Source organism: Leopardus geoffroyi, chromosome A2, assembly GCF_018350155.1.
Source record: "Leopardus geoffroyi isolate Oge1 chromosome A2, O.geoffroyi_Oge1_pat1.0, whole genome shotgun sequence".
In the NCBI taxonomy this organism is placed as follows: domain Eukaryota; kingdom Metazoa; phylum Chordata; class Mammalia; order Carnivora; family Felidae; genus Leopardus; species Leopardus geoffroyi.
In genome coordinates, this window is record NC_059331.1 from 101,982,779 (window position 1) to 102,002,708 (window position 19,930).

At 35.8% G+C, this 19,930-nt stretch overlaps 1 protein-coding gene across 1 annotated transcript in view; it reads left to right on the top strand.

Annotated features, from left to right (window-relative positions):
• The window catches only part of GLCCI1 (glucocorticoid induced 1), a 149,681-nt gene that overhangs the window by 97,176 nt on the left and 32,575 nt on the right, over positions 1-19,930 (top strand). The window contains exon 5 of the mRNA XM_045496396.1: positions 2,324-2,410. Coding sequence (XP_045352352.1) covers positions 2,324-2,410 — 87 coding nt within the window. The remainder of the gene's footprint in view (positions 1-2,323; positions 2,411-19,930) is intronic.

The following is a 19,930-nucleotide window of genomic DNA, read 5'->3' on the forward strand; positions in this document are numbered from 1 at the left end:
CTGATTTGAAAGGAAAGAATTTTTGCTGCTTTGTATTGTTGCTTATTGAATTTAAATAGTAAAGCATTTCTCAAATGCTCAGATTTAATAAATTAGATACAAATTAGTTCATCTTTTGTGACTTCACAAGCATGAACTTTACATAGATTTAATAAACCAAGTAGCCATCTTTTGGTTTTGCTTTGACTAAAGTAACTTGTTAAAAATCTGCGATTAAATGTATAAAACACTGCTCCCAGTAGAACTTTCTGCAGCAATGGAAATGTTCCACATCTGTGCTGTCTTGTATAGCAGCCAGTAGCCACTAGCCACATGTGGTTACTGAGCATTTGAAATGCGCTAGTGTGACTAAGGAACTGAATTTTTAGTTTTATTTCATTTTCACTAATTTAAATTGTTGCATGTGGCTAGTAGCTGTCTTATTGGACAATGTGGTCTATAGAATATATTTACAGACTCGAACATTTTCTATTTATTTAAAATTGATGTGATTAAAATGAAATTACTTTCTGGGGAGTATTTTTTGGAAAAGTTGGTACTATGATGAATGTATTTAAACAATTTATATGCATGTAATTCTGCAGCCACATGTCAGAGTACTCTTCTAATAGTTTTGCACTCTTAAAAACCTACATGTTTTACTAGCTGGATTTCAGGAATATAAATACTCCTTTGTAGTTCGTTTTTATTTCTTTTGTATAACTAACACTACATTCTGAAATAATCATATAGGTTTTCACATTCAGTTTTAAGAAAAGAATGATAGTATGAAGAAAGAAGATCTTTTGTGAGATAAGAGACCTCAGATGTAGCTCCATTTGCCACCAGTGTGCCTGGCAGTAGTAAGGCAATTGCAAAAGTTTTGTGGCTATTGATTTAACTCTCAGTTGGAGATACCTATACAGTTTATGTAATAAATGTCCTTTGAAAAAATTGGAGTTGTACCAAATGAAAATAATTCCTGTTAGAAATGTAATTATTAAATAATTATGGAACATACCAGAAATTTGACTCCTTTTCTGTGAAGTACTTTTGAGTTTTAAGCATTGTGATCCTTAGTCATTTGAGTTTTGACAAGACTAATGCTTACACTTGGTAGAAAAGTAAAAGTATTGAGCATATAAATTCTCAAAATGAAAGTTTGATGAAAATAAACTGTTTTACTCTCAATTATCACTGAACAGCTTCACTTTGGTACTTGAACTGGTTGGTTAAGCAGCTTGTTTGTGTTTTTATTCACCTACCATTTAATTAATTGTTGGTTTCATTTTGGAGCATTATTACTCTTAAGAGGTAATTACTTAAAAAGTTGTTCACAAGCATTTTGAATTGTATAGAGTAGAACTGAGGCCTTTTTCATATGAAGTTATATAGCATCAACCTCAACATAAGGATTGATTTTTTTTCAGTCTATAATAAACAATAATTTTTAAATCTATATGTGTTTATTGTGCTAATCGTTATCCTTTGTCTAGCTGTAGTGCTTTTTACTTTCCCTGTTTGCATTCCACTAAGAGTCTTCTCATATCTTAAGGATGATATTTTAATATTTTGACTTTTTTATACAACTAAATGGTCTCACTATTTGGCATTTAGCGTTTTGTGTTATGTTTGGGTATAGTGTCTGCTACTGGTTGAATTATTGAAAATGAGGTTTAAGGTAAAAACTCTTTTCTGACATGTAGCTCAAGTTTTTTTTTTTAATGTATTGTTTCAGATCATAGTAAGTTCATTCAGATTTAATGTTTTTCTTTGTCATTTTAATAATTTTATATTTTTATTTAAATATGCTTGATGATTTTCAAAAGAGGATACTATTGCTAATACTCTCTTTCCTGAGTGTAGGAAGAATAGTACAATCTGCTCTTTAGCTAGATATTTGACTTGTAGGTCATCTGTAATCCCACTGCTTCTGAGCTAGTTCTGTTAATCTCATTTCCATCTCTTTTACTTAGGAGAAATGCTATTTTATATTTAGTTTGGCTATTCTCTTTAAAAGCTCAAAGATGTGTATCTTCATAATTCTCTTTGATTTGATAACTTTTAAGTTATTAATGTTGTTGTAAAAAAAAAAAACAAATGTTTTGAGTGACACTACTCAGAGACGTCGTAGATTGGTAATGTCTAATTCAGAATATGACAGAATGTTTTAAACATTTCACGGGTCATGAAAAATCTTAGCACTTAAGGGATTTTAGTATTTAGTATAACTTAACTGGTATGTGCTAAGATTTTGAAATATGTTTGAAATGCTGTGAGATTAAGAAGTAGAGACAAAATTCCTTATTTTATTATTTGTATTATCATTTTTTTTTTATTAAAGACACCTAGTTGTTGGGCAGAAGAGGGTGCCGAAAAGAGGTCACATCAGCGTTCTGCATCATGGGGGAGTGCTGATCAACTAAAGGAGGTAAGTTATTTGTTTTCGGTCTATAACCTGTTTTAATCCTAGCAAATTATGTTTCCTGAATATAATGATACCTCTGTTATTTGTCCTAACCTTACCTCCTTCAGAGTTTGAATGGTTGCCTTCTAGGTTTGGGTGAACAAATCTGAGTTTACCTTATTTGTGCCCTTCCTGTCCTTTATAAATATTTGTAATGCACCCACTCAGCTTGTACCTTTTCAGAGTGAAGTCTGGTTTTATGTAACAATCTCTGTATCTTTTTTCTTTTAGTTATCTTCTGTTCCCACTTCAGCCTTCTTGATTTTAAGAAGTTATAGCAACCGGAATTCTAGATCATTGCTTTGTACAATGGTAGAATAGTATATTCTGCTTCTCATAGGTTTTTTGTAATATCCAACGTATTGTAGGCCTTTGAGAACCAAGAGTGCAGTGGAATACATGTCTTTTAGGAATAGTTTTTATAACTCATTCCTTTATTATCAAAACATAAATTATAATCATCTTGATGTATATTTTGGATGGTTTTTCATGATAGTGTTATCTTTTATCCATCTAAATTCTTATATAATTGTTTTTATAAAATTACAAAAACTTAGGGTTGAAAGGTCTTCTAGTTCATCTCCTAAATAAACATTTCTTAAAAATGTGGTCATCTAGTCTGTTAGGATCATTCTCAGTAAGAGAAGCTCATCGCTTTGCAAAAGAGCAAAATGAGTCCATTTGTTTTAGCTTAAGTTGTTAAATAGTTTATTTTGCATAATGAACTCAAAATTATACCCCTAAGTTTGACTCTGCCTGATGTATCAATACTGAGTAAGCCTACTTTAAATATTTGAAAGGCTAGCATCATGTCATTTTTTTTTTCAGAGTAAACATTGACATTACTCTCATTTTTCATGTGTCATAGTTTCTATACCTCTTAATGTTACTTTCATCTATTGTGGGTTATCACTATCGCACAAATACTATGGTGTCTAGACTGAATAGATCTAGTCTGTTAGCATGATTTTGCCTGTGACTATATTACATTTTTAGTAGCTTCTGTATTATAGTGCTGTAGGGGAAATCCTTAACTTTTCTATATACCCTGTACACAGCACACATGCACAAAATGAGTTTTTCCCAGCCGGAACAAAAAAGAAGGGAAGCTGAGTCTAATATGTCTAGTCTAAAATAGCTACATATCTGTGCATAGAATATGAATAACAAAAAAGTGAACTTGCATTTTGATCGCAGAGATAAACACAATCTCAAAATTATAGCCAAGAGGCCCCCCAAGTGGCTCAGTCGTTAAGCATCCGACTCTGGCTAAGGTCGTGAACTCACGGTTCAGGAGTTTGAGCCCTGTGCCAGGCTCTGTGCTGACAGCTCAGAGTCTGGATCCTACTTTGGATTCTATGTCTCCCTCTTTCTCTGCCTTCCCCCGCTTGCTCTCTGTCTCTCTCTCAAAGATAGATAAACAATTAAAAAAAAAATTTCAAAGTTTTAGCCAAGATTTGGCATAGTAAAATTTTGGACTGCAGCAGCACATGATATATATGTATATACACACTATTAAAAAAGGAATATCTGAGATGACTGAATGAGAGATTTGATCACTCTCTCCACAAAGCAAACATAAAGCTGGACAAAGCTGTCAAAACAACTAATTCAGTGCTCTATAAATCAACTAAACAAATTGAGAAACTTCATGAAAATCACTGAACTCAGTGACAGACTTGTGGTGTTATCTGTGCTACTCCTCATCCTCTCTTCCTCATGCCCAGCTTTGTTAGTATGGCATTTCAACCAGGATGGGGCAAGCCTTGAAGATTGGAAGTTTTGTAGCCCCAGCTGGAGAAAGGGCACTCTCTCACAGTGTTGTAGGTTAAAATAGTAAACTTAGTTGCAGACAAACAGGGAAGACCAATGCCTTAGCTAGTCTAAGGCTTTGCTAGTCTAGTCCAATTTTTGGCAAATTAAAGACTCATGAAATAGCAGGATTTTATAGAGAGTTCTAGGAGACAAGATAGTCATGGGGGATTGATAAGTTCACACATCCCAGGTTGACCAGAGGCTGTAGATATGCACAGCAGAATATGAAGTGGGCCTAAGCCACCTATGCATCATTGGTCTTTGGAGCCTAGGAATATGTGAAGAGGAGAGTCAACTGGGCCTAGTAGGTAGTAAAACCTGTGGCCATCTTGTGAAAGGCTCAGACTTTGAATGCACTCCTCATTCTACACACAAATCTCATCCTTGGAATGGAAGCCTTATTAGATTGAGATAATTAAATAAAATCTCTAATCAGTCTTTAGCCAAACACCAAGGTGAACACTGGAGACCAGCTTGAAAAGGTCTTAAAAAGCCAGCCTTAAAAATAAAAATGGGATGGGGCACCTTTGTGGCTCAGTTGGTTAAGTGTCCAACTTCACCTCCTGTCATGATCTCATGGTCTGTGAGTTTGAGTCCCACATCAGGCTCTGTGCTGACAGCTCAGAGCCTGGAGCCTGCTTCGAATTCTGTGTCTCCCTCTCTCTCTGCTCCTCCCCTGCTCACACTCTATCTCTCTCTCTCTGTCTCAAAAATAAACATTAAAAATTTTTTTTAAAAAAATGGGGTTGGAGAGAATGGAGTAGAGACCTCAGTGGCCACACAATGAAGGGGAAACAGACTTTTAGTTCATCAAGATGCTAAAACACAAACAGATAAGACAACAACAACCCTCAAGGAAAATCAGAAGCTAGAGTTGCTGCAATGTATCATTTAAAATATCCAATATTCAACAAAAAGTTTAGAGATCTGCAAAGAAACAAGGAAGCATGACTCATACTTAAGAAAATCACTAGAAATTGTGTATAAGTGTCTCCATATGTTGGATTTAGCAGAGAAAAACATTAAAGCAGTGATTATAAGTATGTTCAAAAAAACCCAGAGAAAACCATATTTAAAGTATTAAAGGGGAAGTAGGGTGACAGTGACTCAATGAATAAAGAATTTATTAAAAAGGTAATTATTATAAAAGAGAAACAAAAGCTCTAGAGTTAAAAAGTATAGTAACTAAAAGCAAAAGTTCACTAGATGAAGTCAGTAGCAGATTTTAGATGGCAAAAAAAAAAAAATCAGTGAATTTGCATATATCAGTAGAATTTATATACCCTGAAGAATAGAGAAAGATTGAAGAAAAGTCCACAGAGCCTCAGAGGTTTGTGAGAAAACATTAAGTAGATACACATACACGTAATGGGGGACCCAGGAGAGAAGAAAGAGAGAGGACTTAAAAATGTATGAAGAAATAATGGCAGAAAACTTTCCAGATTTAATGAAAAGCAATCTATAGATTGAAGAATCTCCATAAACCCCAAGTTGGAAAACATAAAGAGAACCCACACAGACACATCATACTTAAACTGTTAAAAGCCAAAGGAAAAAAGAAAATCTTGAAAGCTAGATGAAAAAAATGAATCATTACACATAGGGAACTAATAATACATTTAATGGCTGACTTTTCCATCTGAAGCAGTAGGGACCATAAAGCCTGACATATTGAAAATGTTGAAAGAAAAAAATGGTCAACCAAGTATTCTGTATCCAGAAAACCTAGTCTTCTACAATAAAGGTGAATTATTCTCAGGTAGACAAAGATTGAGAGAATTTCCTGCTAAGTAGGCCATCTTGTGAGAAATACTAAAGGAAATTCTTCAGGCTGAAAAGAAATCACTCCAGATATTAATTCATATCTGTGCAAAGAACTCAAGAGTCTTGAGTATGGTAATGTTTGGGTAAATATAAAAGAGTCTGTAGATATATTTTTCTCATTTTTCCACATTTGAAACATGATTTATTGAAATCATATAAAGCAATAAGTCTACTGTGTCAGATAAGCTTTCTTATCATAAGGCCTGCTGAGCACCAGAGGCACTGCTGTGTAAGGGTGGGGTGCCTGCATGGGCACTCAGGTTAGTGGCTGCGCAGCCCAGGGCTGGAGAACTTGTCACCCGCACTGCCATCAGGGAGATGCTGTGAGCCCATGCCCATCTGCCAGCCCACCTTGGAGCTTCTCCTTTCTTGGCCCTCACCTCCCCTCCCCCACCTCCCTCTGTGGCTGCTAGGTGCGCTCCCCCTACCAAGCTGTCTCTTTTCTCTTTCTCTACCTACCACCCCCCTGCCCCAACCCCACTGCTTCTGCAGCCAGTGGGAGGGACTGGGACTGGGACTTCCTGAGGTTCCAGGGATGGGACTGGGGCTGGGGCCCATTGGCTGCAACCAGCCCAGGCCTCTGAGAGAGGAGGGGGCTCTGTCTCTGTCCCAGTATTGGCCTGGGGGAGGGGATCACCACCTGGGTAGGGAGGGGGCTATCTAGAGAGAGGTCCAGGCTGTGGGGGTAACATCTACACAGAGGGGATGAGCTCTTGGTATCTTTCTTTTTCCACATCCTGTGGGCCTCTTGCCTGGCTTCATTTGTCCCCATTTCCTAGCAAACTTTACTCCCTACTGCCTAGTTTCATTTGGTCCCCACAGCCTGTGTTCTTTAGGGCTCTGTCACCTGGTTTCCCTAGACCTTGCTGCCTGATTTCTTTTTGTTCCCACTGTCTACTTTCCTGAAGTCCCTGTCACCTGGGCTTGTGTTTATGACCTATATATGTGAAATATACATATGGCAAAGTATAAAAGAGGGGAAAAAAATGGGCATGTGCTGGAGTATACTTTCTGTTTTACTGGAATTATTTTTTTGAAGTAGTGTGATAAATTAAGATGCATATTATAATCCCTAGAACAGTTGCTAAGAAAATAACTCTGAAAAAATAAAAAGTAAAAAATATAGAGGAATTAAAATGCTACACTAAAAGTATTTATCACAAAAGAAAGCAGTAAGGGAGGAACAGAGGAATAAAAAAAAAAAGGTGTGACACAAGTAGAAAATAATTAACAAAATGGCAAAAGTAAATCTAATCATATAATTACATTAAATATGAATGGACTGAACATTCTCCTCAAAAGGCAGAGATTGTCAAACTGGATAAAAACAATAGCCAGCTATATGCTATTTGTAAGAAGCATGTAAGCTTATCTGACACAGTGGACTTTAAGATAAGAAGTATTATTGAAGACAGATAAAGGAATTTCATAATGATAAAAAGGTCAATAGGTCAGGAAGATATAGTAATCATAAATTGTGTCTACATCTAACAGTGGCTTACAAATGCCTGAAGTGAAACTGTGAAAGGAGAAATAAAGTGTCTACAATAATAATTGGGGATTCCAACACCCCATTCTTAATACTTGATAGAACAACTAAGTAGACACAAAATAAGAGGATAAAAGATTCTGGCATTATCAATCAACTTGACCTAAATGACATATATGGAAGACTCCACCCAGTGATTGTATTCTTTTCAAACATATTTGAAATATTCTCTAGGTTAGACAATATGCTTGGCCATAAAACAAGTCTCATAGAGTGCAAAAGATGAAATCATGTAACAGAAATCTTTGAAAGCCCCAAATATTTGTCAGTTAAAAGCATTTTAAAATATTTTAAAATGCTTAATGAATGAAAACAGAAAGACACCTTAGACTTTATATGTGCAGATAAAGCAGTGCTTCAGGGAAAATTTATACCTTTAAATGCGTATCTAGGAAAAAGGAAGTTCCTAAATCAGTGCCTAAGCTTCTAAGCTTAAGAAACTAGTAGAAAAAGAGCAACGCAGACCAAAAGCAAGCAGAGGAAGGAAGGGAGGAGTTAATAAAGAATATAGCAGAAACCAACAGAACATAAAATATTAGAGAAAAATTAGTGAAACTAGAAGTTTATTCTTTGAAAAGAAGAACCAAGTAGATAAACCTTTAGCTAGACCAGAAAAAGAAGATACTGATTAGCAAAGTCAGCAGTGAAAGAGGTGAAATTACTACCAACTTCACACAACTTGAAAGTATTATAAAGGAATATTATGAATGAATTTTATGTCATCAGTGTGGAAACTAAAGTAAAATGGATGAACTCTTAGATACAAGTTACTAGAAAGAGACAAATTGCAAAGACTGATTTAAGACTAGAAAACATGCATACACTCCTAAAAAAGTAAAGAAATGGAATGAGGATTAAAAATCTTCACACAAAGAAAATCCCAAGATCAGATTTGATGAATTCTATCAAATATTTGAAGAAATAATGTTAATTTTTCACAAACTCTTTCAGAAAATAGAGAAGACAACACCCCCCAGTTTATTTTGTCAGGCCAATTTAACTGACTTCAAAGCCAGGCCAAAGACATCTCAAGAAAATAAAATGGCAGATCAGTATCTCTCTTGAACATAGATGCAGAAATCCTTAAAATATTAGCAAATCAAATTCAGCCACATATGAGGCGGATTATACACCATGAGCAAAGGGAATTTGTCCCAGAAATTCAAAGATGGTTTAAGATCCAAAATTCAATTAATGTAATACACTACATTAATAAAATAAAGAATAAAACCATATAATCATCTCAGTAGAGTTAGAGAAAGGATTTACGAAACTGTCAACACCCATTCACAAAAAAAATAATCTCAACAAGACAGGGAAAAAAAAATAATAATAATAAATAAAGGGCTTTTGTTAAAAACAAAAAACAAAAAACAAAAAAAAACCCTATAGATCATATTCACATATTTTCTCTTTAAAGCAGTCTCCAGGGGCACCTGGGTGGCTCAGTCGGTTGAGCGTCCGACTTCAGCTCGGGTCATGATCTCTCAGTTCATGAGTTCGAGCCCCGTGTCGGGCTCTGTGCTGACAGCTCAGAGTCTGGAGCCTGCTTTGGATTCTCTGTCACCTTCTCTCTCTGCCCCTTCCCGCTCATGCTCTGTCTCTCTCTGTCTCTCAAAAATGAATAAACGTTTAAAAAAAAAAACAAAAACATTTTAAAGCAGTCTCCACACCCAACATGGGACTTGAACTCATAACACTGATATCGAGAGTTGCATGCTCTACTGACTGAGCCAGCCAGGCACTCTATCATATTCATATTCATTCATTTTAGTGGTGAAAAGCCAGAATGTTTTCTTCTAAGATCGGGAGGAAGGCAGTGTCATTCACTGTCTCCTTGTCAACCACTTTTATTCGGTATTGCATAGGAGGTTCTAGACAGTGCAGTCAGGCAAGAAAAATAAAGACATCCAGATTGTAAAGGAAGTGGTAAAACTGCCTTTATTCACAGATAAAATGTAAAAACTATATTTAGAAACTCCTAGGAAATATGCAAATACAGTACTAGCAGTAGTAAACATGTTCAGCAAGGAAGGTTGCAGGATATAAGATCAACATATAGAAATCAGTTCTATGTCTAGATACTATATAAGAACAGTCCAAAAAATAATAAAACAATTTATTGCAGTTGTATTAAAAAGATGAAAATATTTAGCAATAAATTTAACAAAAGCAGTGCAAAATTTGTACACTAAAAACAACAAAACATTGCTGGACAAAATTAAAGCTTTAAATAAATAGACTTACTTTGTTCAGTGGATTGATTGGAAGACTTAATATTAAGGTGATAATTCTTCCCAAATTGAATCAATGTAATCCCTATTAAAATTCCATGTTTTTTATTTTTGGTAGAAATTGACAGACTAATCCTAAGATACATGTAGATATGCAAAGGACCTGGAATGGCCAAAATATTTTTGAAAACAGGAAATTTGGAATATTAACATTACACAATTTCAGCACTTCTTATAAACTCACATTGATGAAGTTAGCAAAAAGAAAGACACATAGATAAATGGATAAACTTTTGAATCCAGAAATAAACCTTTATGAGCTTCATTAAATTGAATATTTACACTTCAAAGACACCACTAAGAGATTGAAAAGCCAAGTTTCAGACTGGAAGAAATATTAGCAAATCATATATCTGACAAAGCTTATATCCAGAATATATAAAGAACTCCTACAAATCAATAATAGGAAGACAACCCAAATTATCAATGGATAAGACAGTTGAATAGAAGTGTTTCACCAAAGATAAAAGAGTGAATGACAAATGACCACATGAAAAAGTGTTCAGCATCATTAGTCATTAGGCAAATGCAAATTTAAACCATAAAATCCACCTATGTAGTCAATACAATTATTATAATTTGAAATCTTTTTTAATTCTTTTTTTTAAGTTTATTTATTTTGAGAGAGCAGGAGAGTGAGTGCACATAATGGGAGAGGCAGAGAGAGAGAGAATCCCAAGCAGATTTAGCACTTAGTGCAGAGCCTGTCTCTGGGCTCAAACTCCTAGAACTGTGAGATCATAACCTGAGCCGAAACCAGTAGTCAAACACTTAACCAACTGAGCCACCCAGGCACCCTACAATGATTGTAATTTAAAAGACAGGCAATACCAAGTATTGGCAAGGATAAAGAGAATCTGGAACCCTCAAATGTTCTTGGGAACATAAAATGGGACAGTCACTTTGGAAAACAGTTTGTCAGTTTCTTTTAAAGTTAATCAGAAACTTAGCATATAACCCAGCAATTCAGTTCCTAGGAATCTGTAAGAAAAGTGAGAACACACGTCTAGATTGAGACATGTACACAAAATGTTTATAGCAGAGTTATTCGTAACAACTAAAAACTAGAAAATGTCCACATATCCATCAGTTGGTAAGTAGATAGACAAAATGTGGTTTTTCATGCAATAACTTACTATTCAGCAATAAAAAAGGAATAATGTACTGACTATTGATACATACTACAATGTGTATGAACCTCAAAAATATTTTACTAAGTCAAGTCAGCAAATTTTTTCTGTAAAAGGCCGGATAGTAAATACTTCGGGGTTTGTGGGCCATATAATCTTTGTTGCAACTAATCACCTCTCCTCTTGTAGTGTGAAAGCAGCCATGGACAATATAGAATGAACCTGGTTATGTTGCAATAAGTTTTGTTTACAAAAATACATGGCAGACTAGATTTGGCCTACAGATTATGGCTTCCCAATCCCTGCTAAGTGAAAGAGGTGAGATGATTAAGACTACATATTATATGGTTCCATTTATGATTGAAATGCCAGAAAAGGCATATTTAAAGAAGAGGGAGAAAGTCCTTTTGTGATTGCATGTGGCTGAGAGTGGGGCTGGAGGAGTGGTGATTGGCTACAAGTAAGACTCAAGGCACAATTGGGGGGTGATGAAAAAGTTACAAAACTGCATTGTGGTTATTTTTGTACAGCTCTACATAGTGATTGAAACTTACTGAGTTTTACCCTTACAGTGAATATAGTTAAGACAATGTAAATTATACCTCAGTAGAGATGGAAAAAAAAAAAAAAAGGAATAGATACAAAAGGCTGGTGGGTTTTCCATGGTGTATCAGGAAGATATTAAGTGCTATATGGTATATAACTGAGGCTAGCAAATGATAAGAATACGTTGGTAAAGACAAAAAGTGAAAATAAGAATAGTTATAATATGTGACAGAATTGGAATTTGAGAAAATTTTGAAAAGCCAAAACTATTATTGAAAGTAGTATTTTTTAAAGTTACATGCTACTAAAATTATGTTTTTAAAAAATAGCTTTTGACCTGCTTTCTTGAATTAGGATCAAAGTCAAATGTAGCACACATCCTTTCTTCCTGAGTCACATCATACTCTCCCCCTCACACAATTTGCAACAGGATTGCAGATTAAAATGTCAGTGAAAGCACCTGTATAATCTGCCTCCTCTTTGCTTTAAATTTATGAGAATGCAATGTGAAAAACTTTCAGAGAAATAAGTAACTGTATTCTAGTTATATTTGAGACAAAGAAAGCCCCTGCAGACTATGAATAGACAGGAAACCCTTAGTAATGAGTGGATGTTGATGCTGTCTGGCTCTCAGAAACCTGGGTCATGTGGGCCAGAGCTTAAAAAGTGGGTGTTTAAGCCAAATTTAAGAGAGTATAGATTGCTAGACATTTTAAGAATGCCAAATGTGTCTTGCAAATGGTAGGAGATTGGAACTGGGCTGTCTGCATAAACCAGGGAGGTGGGACCATGTTTCTAGGCCATAAAAGTAGACCTGAAATAACTCCACCTGACACTGTTGGTGTTTTCCTGTGGGCCAAAGAGGCAGCTATGCAAAAATGGAAATAGTAACCATATGTTCTGTGTGGATGTGGCATCTGGAATAGAGCTCTACCCATGTGGAACCAAAGCCCCAATCTTTCTAATTTAAGACCTACTCTGGAGCTATGCAACTCCAGGGGGATAGTCTGAGCAAGCATGAAACAACATGGCAGGAAAGAACTCACAAAGAATAAAACTTCCATGTAAGGTGTGGTTGCAAACAAGTATTTTAGGACATGTAAGGAAATCTGTTGCCATAAGGGACAGCAGACATACTTAATAGGATGATTGACATCCGAAGAAAGAGAATACATTCTCAAAAAAAGCACTTAAAAATGAGAATGTTTAAGAATTTCAAATGAAATGGTAACTTACAATAAGAAAAGGAGTAAACAAGAACAAGCAGAATGATAAAGGACCAATTGCAAATTCTGTAAATAACAAAAGTTGGTGGAATTAAAAATAAAAAACTCTTTGGTAGATTAAATTGACATAACAGAAGAGAGAATTAGTGAATCAAAACTCTCAGCTGAAAATTGCCAGTCTGGTAGAGCAGATATAGAACAAAAAGATAAAGAGATTGAAAACATGAAAGAGAAGTTAAGAAACATGGAAAATAGACTGAGTTAGGAGTTCAGGAAGTAAGAATATCCTGTAAGCATCAGGGAAGAGAAATTCTTTAAAGATTGAAAGTCTGCTATATTTGGACAGCAATTGAAAAAGCCCACCAGTTCCAAGGAGGTTAACCAGGACAAAAAAAAAATTTCCACCTTTAGGTATAGTATAATCGAATTGTAGATTAAGGACACACACACACAGACACACACACATTCTTGCAATTAGGAAAGAAAAGCCCATTACCTACAATAGAAAGGGCAATCAGTTTCAATACATCTATCAGAAATTACAACTGATACAAGTATACAGTAATGTATTATGTTCATGTTAAGGAAATGAATCCAAGTGAGGCATTTCTTTCATGAAAAGACGACTTTTCCTCCTTTGAGTTATGTTTGCTGGAGGGTTGTCAACCCAACCTTTATTTAGATTTTACAAACTAAGCAAGTGTACAAATGTACTTTTCCACTTGTTAGAAATGTGGTTTCCTGCTTATAAAACACAGTTTAAAAATTAATTTATAAAGCATAACTAGAATTCAAGAAGTCTGTTAACTAAATGATAAGGATATAATTAGCATTGCTTTTTACAATACTTCATTTATATATATTTAGTAGAGTAAAAGAGAAGAGAGGTAAATCTTTCAGATATGTTTCACCATACATCCTTAGTGTTTAGTGGCAATGCATTTGTTGATGGAATAACATCATAGGAATAAGATTGTATGCCCAATAGTGTGTAAGGGATATAGAAATACAAAAGAAATAATTACACATTAGAAAACTAACTAAGACTTTTAAGGGCTAATCAAAAAAAGACTTTATGTTAATTCCCACTCTCCTTATTGAGTGAGAGAAGTTCATCTCCTGCTCGTGGTGCAAAACTGGAATCTGATCAGTGTTACAGTCCTGTGGTCCCTTTGAATGAGCATGCTTTCTGACTTACTAAAATAGTCAAAGCTTCCGGCTGCTTTTATGGTTCTAGCTACTTTCTCCTAGCTCCTCTGGAATTGGAGCTTGGGAGAGAGGGAAAGGTAAGGGGAATAAGATGTCTTTACATTTCTTGGGCTTGACAGATTCTTAAAACTGACTTTGTTTTGTAATTTCATGGGGTCCCTTGTTGCTATACATCTCTTATCTACTGTTCTGCATTTGTGGGCTTGTGAATCTTTTACTGTGTTCTTAGCCTCTAGAATCGTAGAAATAACATTCACTGTCTCAGCTGCTGACTCGGTTCACCCTTCTAAGTAGGTGGGCCCCCTCTTAAAACCAAAGACAACTCTGCATGATGACTCTTGGCACTCAGATTTTCCTAAGTGGTTCCTGGTAAACTCTCATACTTTTTTTGGGGGGGGGGGGAGTTCTGGCTAGTGTTTAGGAGTTTAGGCTGATTCTAATGCAACAGTAAATCGCTATCATCCTAGCCCAACATTTTCAGTATTTAGAATAAAAGTCAGATATCAATGTCCATTGTGCCCTCTTATCTGTGGGGAACATAAATTGATCTTTCCAAGTTGTTCCATTAAAATTTCTTTCTCTTTATTTGAGGCAAAGGAGGAAGTATTCCCTCTCAGGTCTTGGATTTTGTTTTTTTCCTACTTAGAGTGTAATAAATTAGCCTTTTACTATTTTGGGGATGCTGGCAGAAGGCATGAGATGCCTGGATTAGAGACAGTGGCCTTTGTTATTCCCAGCACAGCAAGTATCAAGACCATCAAGTTTACCGTATTTCCCCTGAACACTAAGTCCCATGTGATGGGGAGAGCCCAAATGTATTCCTACACATACAGTAGATCACATTACAGGGGAGGAACACAGAGTTTGGGGAATCCACTATTTTTATAGTAAGCAGTTAGCAAATCTGCCCTTTATCCCAATACCAAATGGTGACATTCCAAGAAAGAAATAATACTGTTGTATTGTTGTTTTGATTTTAATTTTACTATTTGTGAATTTGATAAATTGAAACATATAGGATAGGGCATGTTGGTGGTTCAGTTGGTTAAGCATCTGAGTCTTAATCTCAGCTCAGGTTTTGAACTCTGGGTCCTTGAGTTCAAACCCTGTGGGGCTCTGTGCTGGGTGTGGAGCCACTTAAAAATAATAATAATAATAACAAATTTTAAAAATAAATTAAAAAAAAGGTGGGTTTGCTGTTCTTAAGTTCTTCAGTAGAGATAAGGAAAAAGAATGGGTTGCTTCCTGATCTCACCAATAAGCTTTTCTCATTAGTCGGATAGTTTTTCTTAGATGGAGCCATCTGAAGCAGTAAATGAAATGATTAGGGATATTTCTCACATCTGTTCAAACAGTGATAAATAGATATTATTGATGTGGTCTTCCTTTTTTTTAAAAGTTTTTTTAATGTTTATTTTTGAGAGAAAGAGAGAGTGTGAGTGGGGGCCGGGCAGAGAGAGAGGGAGGCACAGAATCCAAAGCAGATTCCAGGCTCCGAGCTGTCAGCACAGAGCCTGACACTAGGCTCGAAATCACCAACCATGAGTTCATAACCTGAGCCGAAGTCAGACGCTTAACTGACTGAGCCACCCCTTAAGTAAGGAAAATAAAAGTTTCTTTATATGCCTTCTGCCCTAACATTTTCTTAATTTTTGGTATTAGTTTATCATATACTAGGGGGAAATAATTGCAATAATATTTTCTCTGGACCTAAAAGATAATAGTCTGAAGAATTTTGATTATCCGTTTGAACTCAAAGGAATTATGTGATAAACTTTTAAAAAATAAAAATATTTATCTAATAAAGTCTGTCTAAATCCATATAAAATTGAATTATAAGGATGTTTTGTAATCTTTTCATTACTTAAAATTGACTCCAATAGGAAGAATTTTTAAGGTCATACGAACTGTCAAAAAAAAAAAAAATAGAACACTGATCAGTAGGTTAGTATGTTAGTAGCTTCTTCAAATTTTTGTCCATCTTTACTTCAGTCTCATATCTTGCAATATCTTCAACATTAAGAAAGGAAGTTACTTTACAAAGCAGTTGAGGTTATAAACCAATACATAGTGACTGGTAGTTACTTGCGGTAACATTAACATAGAATTACTTTCAGCCACGTTGGTAGGTAATAGGGGTTATAAATTAAAGGCTAAAGGACTGGGTCTGCCATTTATTAGCTGTATTACATGGGGAAAGGTATTTTATTTTTTTTAATGTTCATTTATTTATTTTTGAGAGAGACAGAGACAGAGAATACCAATGCAAGGGGCTCGATCCCATGTAGAGTGAGATGGTCACCTGAGCCAAAATCAAGAGTTGGATGGTTAACCAACTCAGCCACCCCAGGCACTCTGGTACTTTATTTTTGAGAATGTGTCCTCATCTATAAAATAGATATAATAAATTTATGGGATCCAAGTGGGTTTGTGAACTAAATGTTTTTTTAAATGTTAGTCTGGTATTGCTATTAACATGCCTCTGTTAACAAATATGCCTTAGTGGTAGCTGTAAATATAATTCTGTATTACAGATTATTAGCATAAAAGTCCCAAAACTAGCTGTATCTCTGGGGATGAATCTGAGTGGGGAGTATCTCTGTTCCTGGGTTAGTGGGTTTGTGTGAGTCTGAATGTGGGCAAGCATGTCTGTCTGTGGGCATGCAAGGCTTGATGTACGTGCAGGTGACATCTCCCTATGCTTGTGGACGTGTTTGCATATATGTGAGTTCTTTATGTATGTATGTGTGTGCATGCATATGCCTGTGTTCATTTCATGGGGCTGAATGAATAGCAATTAGCTCATTAGGGTTTGCCTCTTGGCAATTAAAAACATAGGAAAATAACTGTAATTATTCATATTTATGGAAAGGTTAAAAGAAATTCCAAATTTTTATTTTTGTGTTAGATTAGATACTGTTGCATGTTTAAATTCCTTTGAACACTGACAAAGGAGTAATATGTAAAATTTGTTTTTAGACTGTAGAACCTTTGTTTTGAGACACTTGATGTTTGTAAACAACTTAAGTTTGTCACATACTCCTTTTTTTTCATATAAAAGGTAATGACAGCTTGAAGTTCTTAACTTTCCACATTATATTTTCAGAAAAATCTGCTGGGTTAATATCTTTAGTAATTGTTTTTGTGTTTTGGTGTAGCTGTTGTTAATTTTTTGTAAGATTCTCTTGTCTTCCTGTAAGTTCTTAACTTGTGTCTTTAGGCAGTGTAGAATAGTGGTTAAAAGAGAAGACTCTGGAATTCTACTTCCTAAGTTCAAGTATTTCTTTCACCCCTTAAATGTGTGACTTTTAGCAAGCTTTTTAACCTTCTGCTTCAGTTTCCTTACCTATAATATGGGACAGTGATAGTACCTATTTTGTATGCTTTTATTAAAAAAATGAATGACATAATTTGTATAAAAGCAAGCAGCAGAGCACCTTTTTCCTGGTTTTATACTTTTCTTCTCATTTTTATCCCTACTCTTCCCAAAGCCCTCAGATCCTGCTTCCTTTCCTACTGGTTAAGATTTCTCATTTTCCTGCCCTATGGTAGAGTAGAATTCATCATGAGAAATATTTCTCTCCCTTTCAGTATCTGAGGTGAAGGTACTCAACAAGTCTCCTGAGGCTGAGTTTTGTTTTATTTTGTTTTTAAATGTTAACAATAGTAGGGAAAACTAACCAGACAAAAATAGCAAATGAGTAGGTAGCAAATGATGTTAATTAGGTTTCCAGAAATTTACAATAAAATGTATTCTTCTCAGATTTTAAGTAATGCCGGTCTCTGATTTGTCTTCATCTAGTTTCACAAAAGTCATTTTTTTTGTGAGTATTTATGCTCATTCTTCTCTCTACACTTATTTCTTTAAAAAAAAATTTTTTTTGTTTAATGTTTATTCACTTTTGAAAGACAGAGAAAGGCACAGCATTAGTGGGGGAGGGGCAGAGAGAGAGGGGGACAACAGAATCCGAAGCAGGATCCAGGCTCCGAGCTGTCAGCACAGAGCCTGATGCGGGGCTTGAACCCGTGAAGCATGAGATCATGACCTGAGCCGAAGCCGGACACTCAACCAACTGAGCCACCCAAGTGCCCCTACGCTTACAATTTATTCTTTGTGACTCAGGGTCATTATTCCCTAGCTTTTTTAAACTTTGGAGCTCATATGCTTGAAACCCCTTTTATGTTTAAAGAGACTCCTCTCTCCTCAAATTTTTTTCTTTCAGCTTTATTGAGTTATAACTGACACATGATATTGTGTAGGTTTAACATATGCAGTGTACTGATTTGATATATGGATATATTGCAAAATGATTACCACCATACGCTTAGTTAACCCATCCATCACCTCACATAATTGTAGTTGTTTCATGTGTAGTGAGAACTTTTAAGGTCTGTTCCCCTAGCAACTTTGAGATTTCAGTACAGTATTGTTAACTGTAGTCACCAATGCTATACACTACATCCCAGAACTTACTTACCTTGTAACTGGAAGTTTGTACCCTTTGACTTACCTTCACCCATTTCCTGTACCCCATCCTGTATTTGGTAACCACCAGTCTGCTCTTTGTTTGTATGAATTTTTTTAAGATTCCACATATAAGTGAGATGAAAAAGTATTTTTCTTTGGCTGATTTATTTTGCTTAGCATAATACCCTCAAGGTCCATTCTTAATTTTTTTCCTAAGGCCACAGCATAGCTAATGAATATTTAGAAACACAAAATCAGATATATCTACAGTTTAGTTCAAATCTAGTCAGTAAGGGGAGTCTAGTCAGTAAGGGTCAGCTGGTTAAGCATCTGACTTCTTGATTTCAACTCAGGTCATGATCTTACAGTTGTGAAATCCAGCCCCATGTTGGGATCTGACCGGGCATGGAGGCTGTTTCTCTCTCTCCCTCTCTCTCTGCCCTTTTCCACTGTGTGTGTGTGCATGCTCTCTCTTAAAAAAAAAAAAAAAAAAAAAAATCCAGTCAGTACAATTTACTGCCCCTTTTGTAAATGAAGATTGGTAGGCATTTCATCACAGTGACTGGGGTGGGCGAGTTCATCAAAGTGAGGACCAGGAGCTTCCATGCAATTGATGGAATGTAGGCCTAGAGAGGCTGTCTTGGGCAGAGCTTCAGAGCTATGGATGAGGTGGGATGTATGTGTGTTTGTGTGTGGGAGAGGGGATTGCACTTTCCTTCTGCCCCTTCCTCATGGACACAACTTTGTGTCTACTCTTCGCTGGTTCTAATGTCTACTCTCTACTGGCTACCAATGGCCATGGGCTCTTGAGCATCAAAGGAAAAGGAGAGGGAAATTCTAAGCCCAACTATGGAAGGTGAGAGTGTTTATAGTTGTAACACAGGTCTGCCCCTTTATTGAATGTAGCTGTAAACAACACAGGAACCGCCTTACTCTGAAGCGAAGGAGGACTTAATGGCATCTTGCTTTCATTTTACATAGGTCTTGACTAAAATTTGTAATCTGAGTATATATATTTAGGAAGATGAGCTCCCTTTTACCCTAATCTCTACGGAATTGTAAACAAGAGCATAGCTATATAATATCTTGAGATGAACAGTATTGTGTGAAAGCTGTAAGGTTACACAGTTTAATTGGGTGTTCCAGGCAAAGTAAGATAGGTACCCATGATGGATGCTCTTTGTTTTCAGGGGTTTGTTAAGGCTGTTGAGAACAAAATTTTTTCTGGCTTATTTTGATATCTCAAGGCCTTTAAAATAGAGTGATTTAGGACTGATCAATTTTCAGATTGCTTTTGTTTGTTTATTTTTAAAGATTATTTTAAAAATGAAAAAGTACAGGGGCGCCTGGGTGGCGCAGTCGGTTAAGCGTCCGATTTCAGCCAGGTCACGATCTCGCGGTCCGTGAGTTCGAGCCCCACGTC